Source organism: Cryptomeria japonica, chromosome 3 (genome assembly GCF_030272615.1).
Source record: "Cryptomeria japonica chromosome 3, Sugi_1.0, whole genome shotgun sequence".
Classification (NCBI taxonomy): Eukaryota; Viridiplantae; Streptophyta; class Pinopsida; order Cupressales; family Cupressaceae; genus Cryptomeria; species Cryptomeria japonica.
Window position 1 is genome coordinate 198,297,760 of NC_081407.1, and position 13,777 is coordinate 198,311,536.

The window sequence follows — 13,777 nt, forward strand, 5'->3', positions numbered from 1 at the left end:
AAGTTGTCAAAGCCATGATTCTTGATCAGAATCTAAATATCAATCTTTGGGCAGAAGCAACTAACATTGTTGTGTATATACAAAACAGATGTCCTCACTCACATCTTGAAAATAAAACTCTTGAGGAAGTATTTACCAAACTAAAGCCAGATATCAGCCACCTTAGGATATTTGGGTGTCCTGTCTATATACATGTACCTAAAGAGAAAAGACTAAAACTAGAACCTTATGGAAAAGGGAAATACTTGTAGGATATACTGAAACATCCAAGGCCTATAGAATATATATACATGGTCAGAGAAATATTGAACTTAGTAGGGATGTAATCTTTGAAGAAGATTTAGCCTTCAAAAGAGCCCTAAGTACAATAGAGCCTAAAATCTATATCTCCACTCCTAACATAGAAGAAGATCCTACTCCTGAGCTTCAGAGGGAGAATCTTGAGGAAACTATAGGTGAAACTCCAATCCCACCTAGAGAAAACCTCAAGAAAAGACCTCTATGGGCCACCAAGACTGTAGAAGAAGCTCAGAAGTTTGCTACTCCTTCAGAAACCTTTAGGGAAAGCAAAAGACCTAATAAATTCACTAGCTATGTTGCTCTTATGAAGGGTGAACTCACAATAATGGTTCCCACTTTTTTGCCACTTTTGACACTGAGATGTACATTTTTAAAATAATCTTCAACTTCCGAGAACTATAACTTTTAAACTATTAAAAATTTGAAGATGATGTAAATTAGTGATTTCTAGAATTTTGTTTGTAGATTCTATATACATTTTTTTCAAATTTTTTTGAAGGATTTTTAAAAAAAATTTCCATCTCCCTTGAAAAGTAGTTTTTTACAACAAACTACATTTTTTAAGAGTGAGGTGCCTCCTGAAACGTATAACTTTTTTTTCTATAAATGATTAAAACTCAATTCTTTCGAATTTTGGTTTGTAACATCAATATCCAGGGCTTGCATTTGGTTTTATAGTGATATGTTCAATATTTTTCATTTTATAAAGTTTTGAAGTCTGACTAGTCATAATTTAGACATAGGTTTACGTTTGAACATATAACTTGTTCTATATAAATCGAAATTCAATTTATTTATTTTTGTTAGAAAGAAGACATCAATACCAAGGGTATAGATATTTTTCAGAATTTATTTGAATTAGTTTCTTATTTTTCCCAATGCGTTGAACAAAGAAGTTCATGTTCGATGAAAAACCAATTTTCCATAAAATTAAAAAAACAAGAACATAATAAATTCAAAATATAACAAAATTCTACTCGTTGGAAAGCTTGCTCCGAGTACTACAATCTAATATTTTTGGGTTATCAAGATTATTTCATTCGTGCTTTGAACCAGAGCTCCGAAGTCATTAATTCTTCAGAATTCTGAAAATTTTTGGGAGAAACCTCAAATTAGAGGGTTCGAATGAACAGTACTTCGAGCGAATGGGGTTCGCTCAAATCCACTATGGTTCAAGCGAACCCCCATTCGCTCGAACCAATAGGCTTGATTTCAGCCCATACAAAGTCACTCGCGGTTCGAGCGAACCCAGGTACGTAACGTGGTTCGCTCCAACTCCCAGGGGTAGTTCGAGCGAATACCACTATTTCGCTCGAACACCTAGAAAATCGAAGTTCCCACTTTCGCCAAATTCCTTCGTTGGCAAAAGTGGGAACCAACTTTGTGAATTCACCCAATGATCTCTCTAAAGCTGAACCAAACAATGTATCAGATGCACTTAAACATCAAGTATGGAAGGATGCCATGTTTGAAGAGTATCAGTCCATTACAAAGAATGATGTTTGGGAGATCGTTCCTAGGCCTACTAAGAAATCTGTTGTTTCATCTAAATGGCTTTTTAAAATCAAACATGTTGCAGATGGCAGTATTGAAAAGCACAAGGCCAGATTTGTAGCTAGAGGATTCTCTCAAAGGGAAGGAATAGATTATGAAGAAACCTTTGCACCTGTAGCCAGATATACCTCAGTAAGAATAGTACTAGCCATTGTAGTAGCAAAAGGGTGGAAGGTGCACCAGATGGATGTTAAGACAACATTTCTTAATGGTGAGATCTCAGAAGAAGTCTACCTAAAGCAACCTGAAGGATTTGAAATTCAGGATGCAGAGTCTCATGTGTGCAGACTCAATAAAGCTCTCTATGGGCTTAAACAGGCTCCCAGGGCCTAGTATGAAAGAATTGACACCTATCGCTCTAAACTAGGCTTCTCTAAAAATGATGCAGATCCAAATCTCTACTACAAACAAAATAAAGGTGATATGTTAATATTGATTCTATATGTTGATGACTTACTAGTCACAGGAGAAGATCACCTCATAGATCAATGTAAGAAAGATTTATCTAAAGAATTTGATATGAAGGACTTGAGACTCCTTCATTACTTCCTAGGTTTGGAAATATGGCAAAATTCTGAAAATATTATACTAAACCAAGGAAAGTATACCTTGGATATTTTGAAGAGATTCAGAATGCATAACTGCAGACCTATGACCTCTCCCATGGAAACAAATTTACATAAACTTAAGGAAGCATCGACAGAGTCACAATCCACTGACCCTACTCTCTACAGACAGATGATTGGGTCCCTGATGTATCTGGTGAATACAAGGCCAAATATCTATTATGCGGTCAATGCCTTAAGTCAGTTTATGTGTGAGCCTAAGGAAATTCACTTGATTGCAGTAAAACACCTTATGAGATATTTACAAGGTACTCTAAACCTTGTTCTCAAATATGAGAAAGTCGATCTAGACCTACATGGATTTACAAACTTAGATTGGGCTGGCAGTGTGACTGACAAGGAAAGCACTTCAAGGTGTTGCTTCAGTTTAGGATCAACCATGATAACTTGGATCATTAGAAAATAGTCTTCTGTAGCACAAATTTCCACCGAGGCCGAGTACATTGCAGCTTACATGGTTGCTCGAGAGGCAGTATGGCTTAGGAAGTTGCTTGTGGGACTATTTGGTGAACCCATGAAACCCACTGTCATCCACTATGACAACCAGGGCTGCATAAAGCTTTCTATGAATCCAGTATTTCATGACAAATCTAAGCATATTGAGATTCCATACCATTATGTACAAGACATGGTAGACAAAAATGTGACCAAATTGGAATATGTTAGTACAAGAGCTCAGACAATAGATATTCTGACCAAACCACTTTCCAAAGTGAAGGTTGATCACTTCAGAAAAGGTTTAGGTATGATAGAAAGGTAATCTGCATTGTAAATAAGATGTTTAATGTGTAAACTTCTTTTGTCATGTTGGGACATTCGGGGTTTCACCCCCTGTGTTCATATCTAAGAGGTGACGATCTCTCAGATTATGAACACTTGTATGCAGACATCATAAGGTGACGATCTTATGATTCTCTAAACCAGTTATCATGTTGGATCTCTGGTATGTCATGGATGTGCCATGATGGTGTTGTGATAAAACATTTGTATAAAATGTTTGTGCATATATCACAACCTAGATAAGATGAGAATCTAACCATCCTCATATGTTTATCCTTAGTATTGCGTGTTTAGGCAATACTGATATCACGTGTTCAGGTGATATCTTGTCATAATAAAATGATGAATCTTTTATATCACATGGGTAGGTGATACTCTATGTCACATACTTAGAGTGATGTTTTATATTTGTATCTTATGTCCTGATGGTACTTCATATCATATGTATAGATGATATATATTCTTGGAGACTGACATTATGGAAAAGAAATGTGATGCAGGTTCCCTTATCTATCTTCCAAAGCTAAGAGGGAGTGTTAATGCATTAGTAGCTTCTGCAAGATAAGACTTTCCTAATCCTTTAATCTCCTCTATTCTGTTTTGGTTTACTCATCTATGTTATTAGATTATCTGATTTATGCTTTCTGAACTAAATATGTTTATCAGATTATAACATTGATCATGATTATGATATTGACATTGGATAAAGATTGACGACTTTCTTAACATAGTTAAGCGTCGATCTAAATGCTATCGGGCTAGTAACCCGATAGCATATGTAATGCTTATTGTTATCGGGATAAACATTTATTCGGGCCATTAACAAAGCATCATAACTAACACCGTTTCAACCGAGTGTTAAGTATTAAATGTTATTTAACAAACATAACCGAAATCGAGATGTGCACCGATCAATAGGTGCCTTGATCGGTCATGTCTAAAAGACATGACCGGTCAAGACATCTATTGACCGGTCTTCTAAACATATAAAGCCCGACATGAATCATTTGGAGAAGACATATAAAAATATTAATGATCTCTCTCCTTTTTCCTGCAACAAAACAATCAGATTATTAGACAATATAATCATATAAAATTCTCACATATATAATATGTTCTTTTATTGCAATTGAATAAAACTTTACACTTATTGGCTGAATTTGGTGACCGCTGTTGGCATATGGACACTCCAATGAGACATTGTATGTGATTGAAGGTTTTGTCATTGATGGAAACCTTGCAACCCTATGGCACCAGCAAGACATCATACCAGCAAAGCATTACACAGGCAAGACAGTGCACCGGCATCAACAAGATCACTCCACACCGGCACCGGCACTTGCACAGAAGAAAAGATGTATACCAGCATAGAGGCTGACATGATTTTTGATATGTAATATTTTGTTTATTATTGTAAGCTGACTTGGCAAATTGTAAAATGACTCTTGTATATAAAGGAGATCATTGTAGACATTTAGAGAGGTAATGTAGCGAGCAAAAAGGAAATTATTAGGCAGACCTAATGTGCGAATTATAGGTCAAGGGTATATGTAAAGAACAGAGTAAGAACCGGTACTGAATCTGGCATTTGAGATGCTATTGTAAGCAGTACAAGTTATTGGATTAGTATAATCCTTATTGTAAGTTAGTATGACTTCTCATTGAGCAGTGAGCTCTAGGCAGTTGGCCTTCCTGCATGTGTAGACCCCTATTGTAAGTAATATTCTTTTATTGGCCAGTGAGTGAATATTGTGGGTCACAAATCCCACCGAGGTTTTTCCCACACCAGGTTTCCTCGTTAAACATCTTGTATTATGGTGTTCTTTTCATGTGGATGTTTCTGATTCTGTTTATTGCATTAATTCTTGCATACCGGTATACTGTTATTTTATGCTCTGCATGTTTTAACTTAAGAAATTCTTATCGCCGGTCAAATACCGATTCACCCCCCCTCTCAGTATCTATGGGAATCCTAACAACCGCAATGATAGTTTCAGGAAAGGGGTACACGACCCCTTCTCGCAGGGATTTGAGTGGGAGGTTAGTAAATAGTCCACTTGATTTCATTTTTAATTGTTTTTCTTGTTTTTAAATCAAAATTGTGTACTAAGACCTAATTTCACTTTGTTCTTGTAGGTTGCTCACAAATGTAGTTGATGGGGCAAAAGAAGTGGTGGAGGACCAAAGAAATGAATGGAGAAAATATGGCTGCACAGATGGCAAAAACCGCACCATTATTAATTTTTTGGTTTCTTACAAGGACAATGTGGTGTTCTTGAAATCGGTTGATGCCTCCAATAAGGTGAAAAATGCAGAAACATTGGCTGGAATGTTGGAGCACATTGTCATGGAGGTGGGAGTAGAGAATACGGTGCAAATAATCACAGATAATGCAACAACATATGTTGCAGTAGGTAGAATCCTTTTGAATGATCACCTTTAGCAATATTTTTATTTGTTGTGGCTTTGTTTTTCTTGGTTGTATCTTTCTTAAGAATAACTTCTTCTTTTATAGGTAGAATCCTCCAAGATAGGAACCCCACTCTTTTTAGGACACCTTGTGCAACACATGTCCTTGACCTTTTTTTGGAGGACATAGGAAAACTTGATTGGGTGACTCCAGTTGTGGAAGATACAAGGAGGATCACAAAATGTATTTACAATCACCCTTGGGTTCTACATTTGATGAGAGAGCACACCCCAACGATTTTCTTGATGTTGCAAAGCATTCTTGGTGCATTGACTTCTTTGAAACAAATGTTTGTGAGTCAAGCACGACTAGACTCACCTTTTTCAAAGAAGGCTGAAGGAGAGGATGTCGTATGCATAGTCTTCGACAACCATTTTGCACAAAAGGCTGCAGAGATTGTGAAGGTAACTTCAAAACTTGAATTTTTAATTATTCTTGATTCAAATCTCTCATTATTAATTTGTAACTTCATTTATTAATCTTTTTGTAATTTGTATTTTTCAATTGTTGGTGTCAGAGCCCTTGGTTAGAGTTCTCCGCTTGGTAGATGGGGAAAAAACCCCAATGGGGTATATTTATGAGGCCATGGATAGGGCCAAGGAGTCTATCAAAAAAATACTACAAGGGGGATAGACTCAAATTTGATCCCATTTGGGAAATTATTGATAAGAGGTGGAACAATCAGCTCCACCAACCTATTCATGCAGCAGGGTACTTCCTCAACCCTCATTTTAAGTTCGAGGGTTCTTATTCAGATCCTAATGGAGAGGTCATGGAGGGCCTCACTACATGCATTCAGAGGATGATACCCAAGGTTGAGGTGAGAGACCTCATTGTGGCCGAACTCCAAAATTATGAGGAAGCAAGGGGTAAGCTATTCTCTTAAGAGCTAGCTAGGAGAGGAAGAACCACTCAAACCCTAGGCATAACATTTGTCATTTGGATTTTGGGGTCTAAAGTGATTGATAAATTGATAAATTATGTTTTCGCTTTTCTCTTTGCTTTCTAACTTTTCAATATTTTTTTATTTTGCAAATGCTTGGTGGCAAAGTTGAGGTGGAAATACCCCAAATCTCGAAAAATTTGCCCTCAAAATCTTATGTCAGCCTTGTAGTTCATCTAGTTGTGAGTGTAATTGGAGCTTGTTTGAAGCCATCCACATGAAGAAGAGGAGCAAGTTAGTGCAAAAACGCCTCAATGACCTTGTCTTTGTGCAATATAATCTTCAGTTGCATATAAGGAAGGTAGAGGAAGCACCAGTTGGTCCAATTGACTTGGATGATATAGATCCTTACAGTGATTGGACATCACAGGAGCAACCTTCATTGTTTACAGAGGATGACATCATTGATTCAGAGAGGTAGGCTATGGAAGAGGAGGGGGGTGGATTTGGTTTCACACTGGATGACATTGAGGAGGATGAGGAGTCATTGTCAGTGCCAGGAGTAGGTAGAGACGTAGCTTCATCCAGGATGGAGGACAAGCCATAGCTTGAGCCAAACATACCGAGCGAGGAGGCACAGTCACACTCGCACCCACATTAGAGTTCTAGGACTAGACCCTCTGGTTCTACCTCTCCCCCAGTTTTTACTAGAGTTGGGAAGAGGAAGATGTAATTGTAATGATGTATTTACTTTTAGTTTTACAAAAACTATTTACTATTTTGCTTCCAGCCATCAACATTCCTCACGAGGATGCGATTTTGTACCCACTTTGCATTTAAATATATCTAGACTCAGCTTGTTTCTTTCGTAAAATGCATCTTCTTATTGAATTTTGCAAAAAAAATGCATTTCGAATTAAATTTAAGCAATTTTTTAAGTTGTCGAGTTTTTGCCAAGTATTGGTTGAGTTTTTCCCAAGTTTTTTTTTCAAGCCTTGGCGAGTTTTTGCTAATGGCGAGTAGTTCAACTATGGTATCAATGAAGATACCATCCCAACCACAACAGTAGCTCATGAACTTCTACCCCTTACAACTGCTAATCAAAGTTTCCTACATTAGAACTAAGTCACTTTTTGCCTGATCAATTTTCTGCCTTATCATGCACCTCTTGTTAGGGGCTGATAGACCCTTGACATTCCAACTAATGATTTTCATTGCTTCCCAAGGGAGGACTTTCCTCCCTTGGTTTGCTTTAAGAAATCTGCAACACTTAGCCATCCTTTTCTGGTTGCCTCGTCTTCCCTCTTTTGCTTGTTCATTTTACGACCTCTTCCTATCTTAGCAATTCTCAAAATTTTGGAGGTCGATTGGCTAAGGCTTCTGGGTTCTAGTATGTCCAATTCATCGTCATCTGAATTGTTGTTCTTTGCATTCCATTCTCCTTCCGATGCATCCTATTCATTGGTTATGTCTTCTACAACCGTGGGCTCCAAAGGGTTTGGAATTGAATTATCTGCAATATGGTTCAAATCATTATTATTTGGTCCAATTTGGGTTGGGCCTTGATTGGAGGGAGAGGTCGCCATAACCCCCTCCGTGCAAGATGCCCCTCCGATATCTTATTCCCCTCTGAATTGGTCTTCGCCGGCTTATCCTTTGCTTTCGATATCCATTTTCCAACTTTCTTTGGTGGAAATCGACAATCTTCTATTGAGTGATTCCTACGCTTGCATCTGGCGCAGAAAATGTTTTCCTCGTCCACTTCTATATCTTGCATCCATTCGTTATATTTTGCCCTGAGCTTGATTTTGGTAGGAATTGTCCTAACCGCTGCAAGTTTCATTCGTGCATAGAGATATGAATCGCCATTGACAATATTAGTATCTATGTCCATTAGGGTGCCCAATGATCTTCCAATTTTCTCCGAACTTTCCTCTGACCAAAACTCTATCGGAAGATTATACATTCTGATCCATATGGGTCGGTCATAAGGATTTAGGTTTACAGGGTTGAAATTCACATGCCATTTTTGCATATAGAGGGGATGGTTGTCCATCATCCAAAGCCCTCCTTGGAGAATACAATCCCTAATCTCTCCACTTGTGAAAATAACCACAAAAAAGCCTTTTGGTAAAAACACGGTAATTTCTTCGGTTTGTCAATTTTCTTTAATCCATCTTCAGATTTTATCCCTTTCCAGCCGGGGCCATGAATTTGCATATAATTGCCAAGTCTTTCAGATATTCAAGGTTCCCCTCAACCTCCTCTGTAATGTTGACTGTTTGATAGTTGACATCCTTGGAGCTTGTATTTGTTCTGCCTACTTTGTCTGACACTAATTCTATGGCCTGAGTAATAGGGTTTTCAGAATTGATGGTCTCCGCATCGCCCCTTGCCTACCTTCGATTTTGCTTGTCGCTTTGCTTTGTGCAAGCCATTTTTTTCTCTCTCCTTTCTTTTTAATCATCATTTTATTTGATTCAACTTTTGCACATGCTGCACTTGGTTTTTTTTATCGTTCACCTTGCACATACAAACTTATTATTTCCCTGCAAATCTTAGTAAGGTTATACCTAGAAGAGTAAAGCCGACAATTGCAACAAATTCCTTGCATCTCCATTTAAGCAACAACTTTAAATCATGAGCAATTCACCGTAGATTTGACTAGGAATAATTCTTTCATCTTCGAAGCCAAATATCTCTAGGGTTTTATTCCTAGGGTTTTGAAGTTGAACTTGCAGTCCGAACTTTGCAATAAGAAAATAAATATGAAAATGAGCTCTTTCATTCCTCTTTTATAACTTCCTATGAAAATTTCAAGAAGTTATATTTTTAAATTCATCTTTATTAAAATAATAACCTTTGTGGCCATCATAAAATGACTCAATTTTATTTCTGCTTTTGACAAAAATCGTTTTATAAAAATTAATTAAATAAAGTCACCCGTAACCTTACCTTAAAGTAACTTAATTTAATTAATCAAAATTAGTCCCTTTTTAATTCTCCAAAATAGTGTATGAAAATAAAATAGGCTAATGAAATGCTCTCACATGCCTAAGTCAAAGAAGGGGGCATTGTACTTTGCAATGTATTTTATTCCAAAGACAAAGGTTGTTCTCAAATGTGATACTTTTTGCTAGAACAATCCTTTTGGTTCCTATGAGTTATAATGCTTTTTTCCATTCATCTTCAACAAAATATAGGAAGTTGGAATCACATGTTTTCAATTTTGAAAGGACTTGCTAGTAAGGAATCACGATCAATGAGAAGAGATATGGTAGTGGTTTGAAGCATAGATTGGCACAAATTTCCTCTCAATTCTCCAAGATTTGGATAATTGAGGAGAAATGAAAAAAGAATCCTACCACTCTTCAATATTGTTGAAACCAATTCTTTGATTTGTCAAAGTGTAACATCTGTTATTTGAATACCATATCAATCAACTTTTGAAGAGAGAGAAAGTTTGTGAAGTCAATTTGTGATTGCAAAGTCTTGGACACTCTACCTTGCTTATCATGAGAAGACATTGTTGCATTATAATCTCCTTGCAAAATTACAAATTCCTCATTCGTAGAGGAAAGCATGAAGTTTCATTGGTTCCAACCTCCTTTTTTGCTAGGTAATCATTAAGGCTGTATATGTTGTATAAAGAAACACTAAATTAGAAGAAAAGCTGGTAATTTTACAAAGTTGCTAGTTTTGGCCTTATCCCATCTCCACTTTAACAACTAAGGAAGACCACAAAACCTGTAAATCCCTAAAGGCTTCCTCAACACTAACAAATTCCCTTTTCAATCTTTCCCACTCATTTGAGAGAGAGAGAGAGAGAGAGAGAGAGAGAGAGAGAGAGAGAGAGAGAGAGTTCTAGAAATAATCTAGTTTCTTGAACTAAAATAATTTTCTTAAAAATATCTAATTGGCACTTAGCCAATTATTATTTGTCAAGGGCATTTAGGCCCTTAATGTTCTACTGGAAAATCTTAATGGATTTTGAGGAGGGATTTTTTTCCCTCTAGGTCTTAGAGCTAAATTTTTTAATTTCTTGTTGAGTTCCATCCAAAATTTCCTTTTTAGTGACCTCTTTGCCATTTTCTCCCTTTTTTTAATTTTAGCTCCGCAATTGACTTAGACTTTTGTGTCTTTGATTCTGAAATCTTCAAAATTTCCTTGGAAAGCAATTCCTCCACTTAATCTTTAGAGCTTTCCAAATTCGTTTCCTTTTCTTCTTCTTTTGGATTGTGTAGGGTATCTTCTTCCAAATTCAATCCTCCTCCAGATCTTTTGAAGAAATGGGGGAATTGAAGGGAGGCTCTCCATGTGGAGCTTCATACATAATCAAAGAGCTGGCATGAATGTTACTTGGAGGAGAGGAGTGATTGTCCTCTCAATATCTCTTCAGTTGGTGAGCTGCTGAAATATTAAAATCTTGCTTGGCCTTAAGTTATTGAAAAAGATTTTTTTATTGAGGTAAGACCTCCATGTGGAGCTTCATACATAATCAAAGAGTTGGCATGAATGTTACCTAGAGGAGAGGAGTGATTGTCCTCTCAACATCTCTTCACTTGGTGAGCTGCTGAAATATTAAAATCTTCCTTGGCCTTAAGTTATAGAAAAATATTTTTTGATTGAGGTAAGACCGACATTGAAGGGGTAGAGGGAACATTATCATCATACTTGGACAAGGTATTGTGTTGTGCCCATGCTTTGAGCAGTGACAACACCTTAGGCTAGGGAAAATTCTATTTCAATACTTTGAGACTACTCATTTGTTTGAGTCTCAAAAACAATGGAATATGGGAAAGGGGAGGAGAAATTAGCTTAAAACAAATGTGAGCATATAATCCTAATTTCCCTTCTTTGACATTACCATCCACCTCTATAAATTTTCCAAGTGAATTACCAATCTTCAAAAGCATAATAACATTCCAATATTCTAGTGGTAAATTGTAAAGGGGAATCCAAGATAAAACAAATTCAAGATTACATGCTAAGGAATCAAAATTTGCTCACCGTTCTTGGGTGAATATACTAGCCGCATCTAAAAATCTTTTCTTTATCTCCCACAGATGGGTATAGGACCATGAAGAATCCCCAACATAAAAAAGGAACCTGATGCATGTCACCCCAATTGGATTGTACCCATTTCTCCACATTCTCTTTGGCTGGCCAGATGTTTGCAAATTTGCCAATAGCAGCATGTAACTTGAGATGTTGAGTTTTGAATCTTATTTCAGTCATTGCCAAATTTATTGTGATCTCATGTGAGGCCAAACCCTAGATCCCAACATTGTTTTGAAAATGGCTTCTCCTGCCAATAGGGATGGAATTTGTGCCTGTTGCAAATCTTGAAGGTTTTCAGTGAAAAGTAGATCATTGTTTCTGACCGTTGGTTGGATAGGTTGCATTTGTCTGAAATGTGAGGGATTTTCCCTGGAATGAATTTTTTTTGTCTTGCTCCTCTTTCCTTATCTTTGTAATGTGTGTGCCGATTTTTCTCTAAATCCCTTTGCATTATTACAACCTTCCTCATCATTGAGATTAAATTTATAAAATGACCTTACCAATTGCTCTATTGAACTAATACCATTGTTGGCAAAATTAGGTTTAGCATTTTATTCTTGGTTTTATATAATTCAAGTTCTATTTTGCTTTTTAAATTATTCTGAAATGCTTATATTTATGCATATGATAAACTTCAGATTTTTCAAGAAGATGGCTGACTATAAAAATGTTGAACTGCAAATAGATTGGCAAGTACTAACTGCTATATTAACTAATACCTTTGGAGCTTATTTGAGAGATTATAGACATTTTCATATGTTTCATATTTTAAAGATTTCAAGACATTTCAAGAGCTTCCTTGATCCTTTTTTTATACTTACCATGCTTTAAAATTTTCTTAGCTATAAATGGCTACTATGAATGGAATAATTTTTCATTAATACTTTGTTATTTACTTGATTATGATGTTTTTTCTTGGCACGTTGCTTTATCAAGGTTATTTACATTTTGTTTCTATAATGATAGGTATATGTTTTTGATGGGATACAATTGATACAAAAGAAAGGCAAGGTATGCATTAGGTTCTTTATTACCTACCTTAATAATAAACAAAGGATATACTTATGTCATCATTATATGTCTGGTCAATGTCCTTTAGATACTATTTTAATAGACGAAACTTTGATCTTAATATGAGTTTTATTGTGGTTTCATCTATTTTTTTCATCCTATCTTCCTTCATTGGTAAATGCAATGGAAAAAATAATTATTAATCTCATAAAGGTATCTAATATAGTGTTTTATACTAGTATAAACAAGATTATTGGGTGTGGACCCTATCAAACAAAAAGGCCATAGCTCAGCACATGGTTCAAGTCTCACAAGGAGTGAGAGTAAAGTCTAATAAGAAAACGTTAACATAGTCCAAAACAAAGAACCAAAGAGAAATACAAAGGACAATAGGGGGACAGCTCAGAACCACAAACATAGAACAATAAAAAATAAAAAGGCTTGCAGTCTGTCAATTTTTGCAGACCTGCTAGCCGCTTGCTATTTGGTGTTGATAAAATCAAGTTTCTCCATGAAGGAGACCTCCTTAGTAACTTTGCCCTTGTTGTCATCAGATTTATCCTTTAGCATGTTGGCTCTCCACTCCATGACCTTCACCCTGGTTCTTTTGGCCAGACCTTCCAACACCTCCCCATTCCTTTATTTGAAGCTTAGATTGCAGATGTAAATGCTAGTGGCCGAATTTTTAACCAATTCTCTATTTAAATCCACAACTTAATCAAGAATCTTTCTTATATCCTCTTGGTCTTTTTTTAATTCCTCTATCCCATTGTTGAAATTTGCAGCAAGTTATTCCACCTCCTCCCAAATTCCATTGTTCACCATGTCGCTTTTCCAATCTTTGTTGCTTTTGTACACTTTCATTTCCATATCTTGTATTTTTTTCATGGTTGTTAGTTGCTGGCCGTCATCCATCTCAAAACATTATTGTGCAACTTGACGTTGTCTTGTAGTTTTGCCAATTTCTTTTTCATGGTAGAACTTTCTTGGCAATTTCCTTTCGAAGATTCATATTTTTGTGTTTTAGAATCTTCCAGAGGATAGTGTTGGTGTAAATAAATATTCATTATGGATATTATTACACTTACTTAA

General features: G+C 36.3%; 1 protein-coding gene across 2 annotated transcripts in view; it reads left to right on the forward strand.

Moving 5' to 3' along the window:
- The window catches only part of LOC131061607 (signal peptidase complex subunit 3A), a 37,554-nt gene that overhangs the window by 12,740 nt on the left and 11,037 nt on the right, over positions 1-13,777 (forward strand). For both annotated transcript variants that reach the window (XM_059217875.1, XM_059217876.1), the window contains one exon: positions 12,641-12,685. In XM_059217875.1, the coding sequence (XP_059073858.1) occupies positions 12,641-12,685 (45 nt within the window). The remainder of the gene's footprint in view (positions 1-12,640; positions 12,686-13,777) is intronic.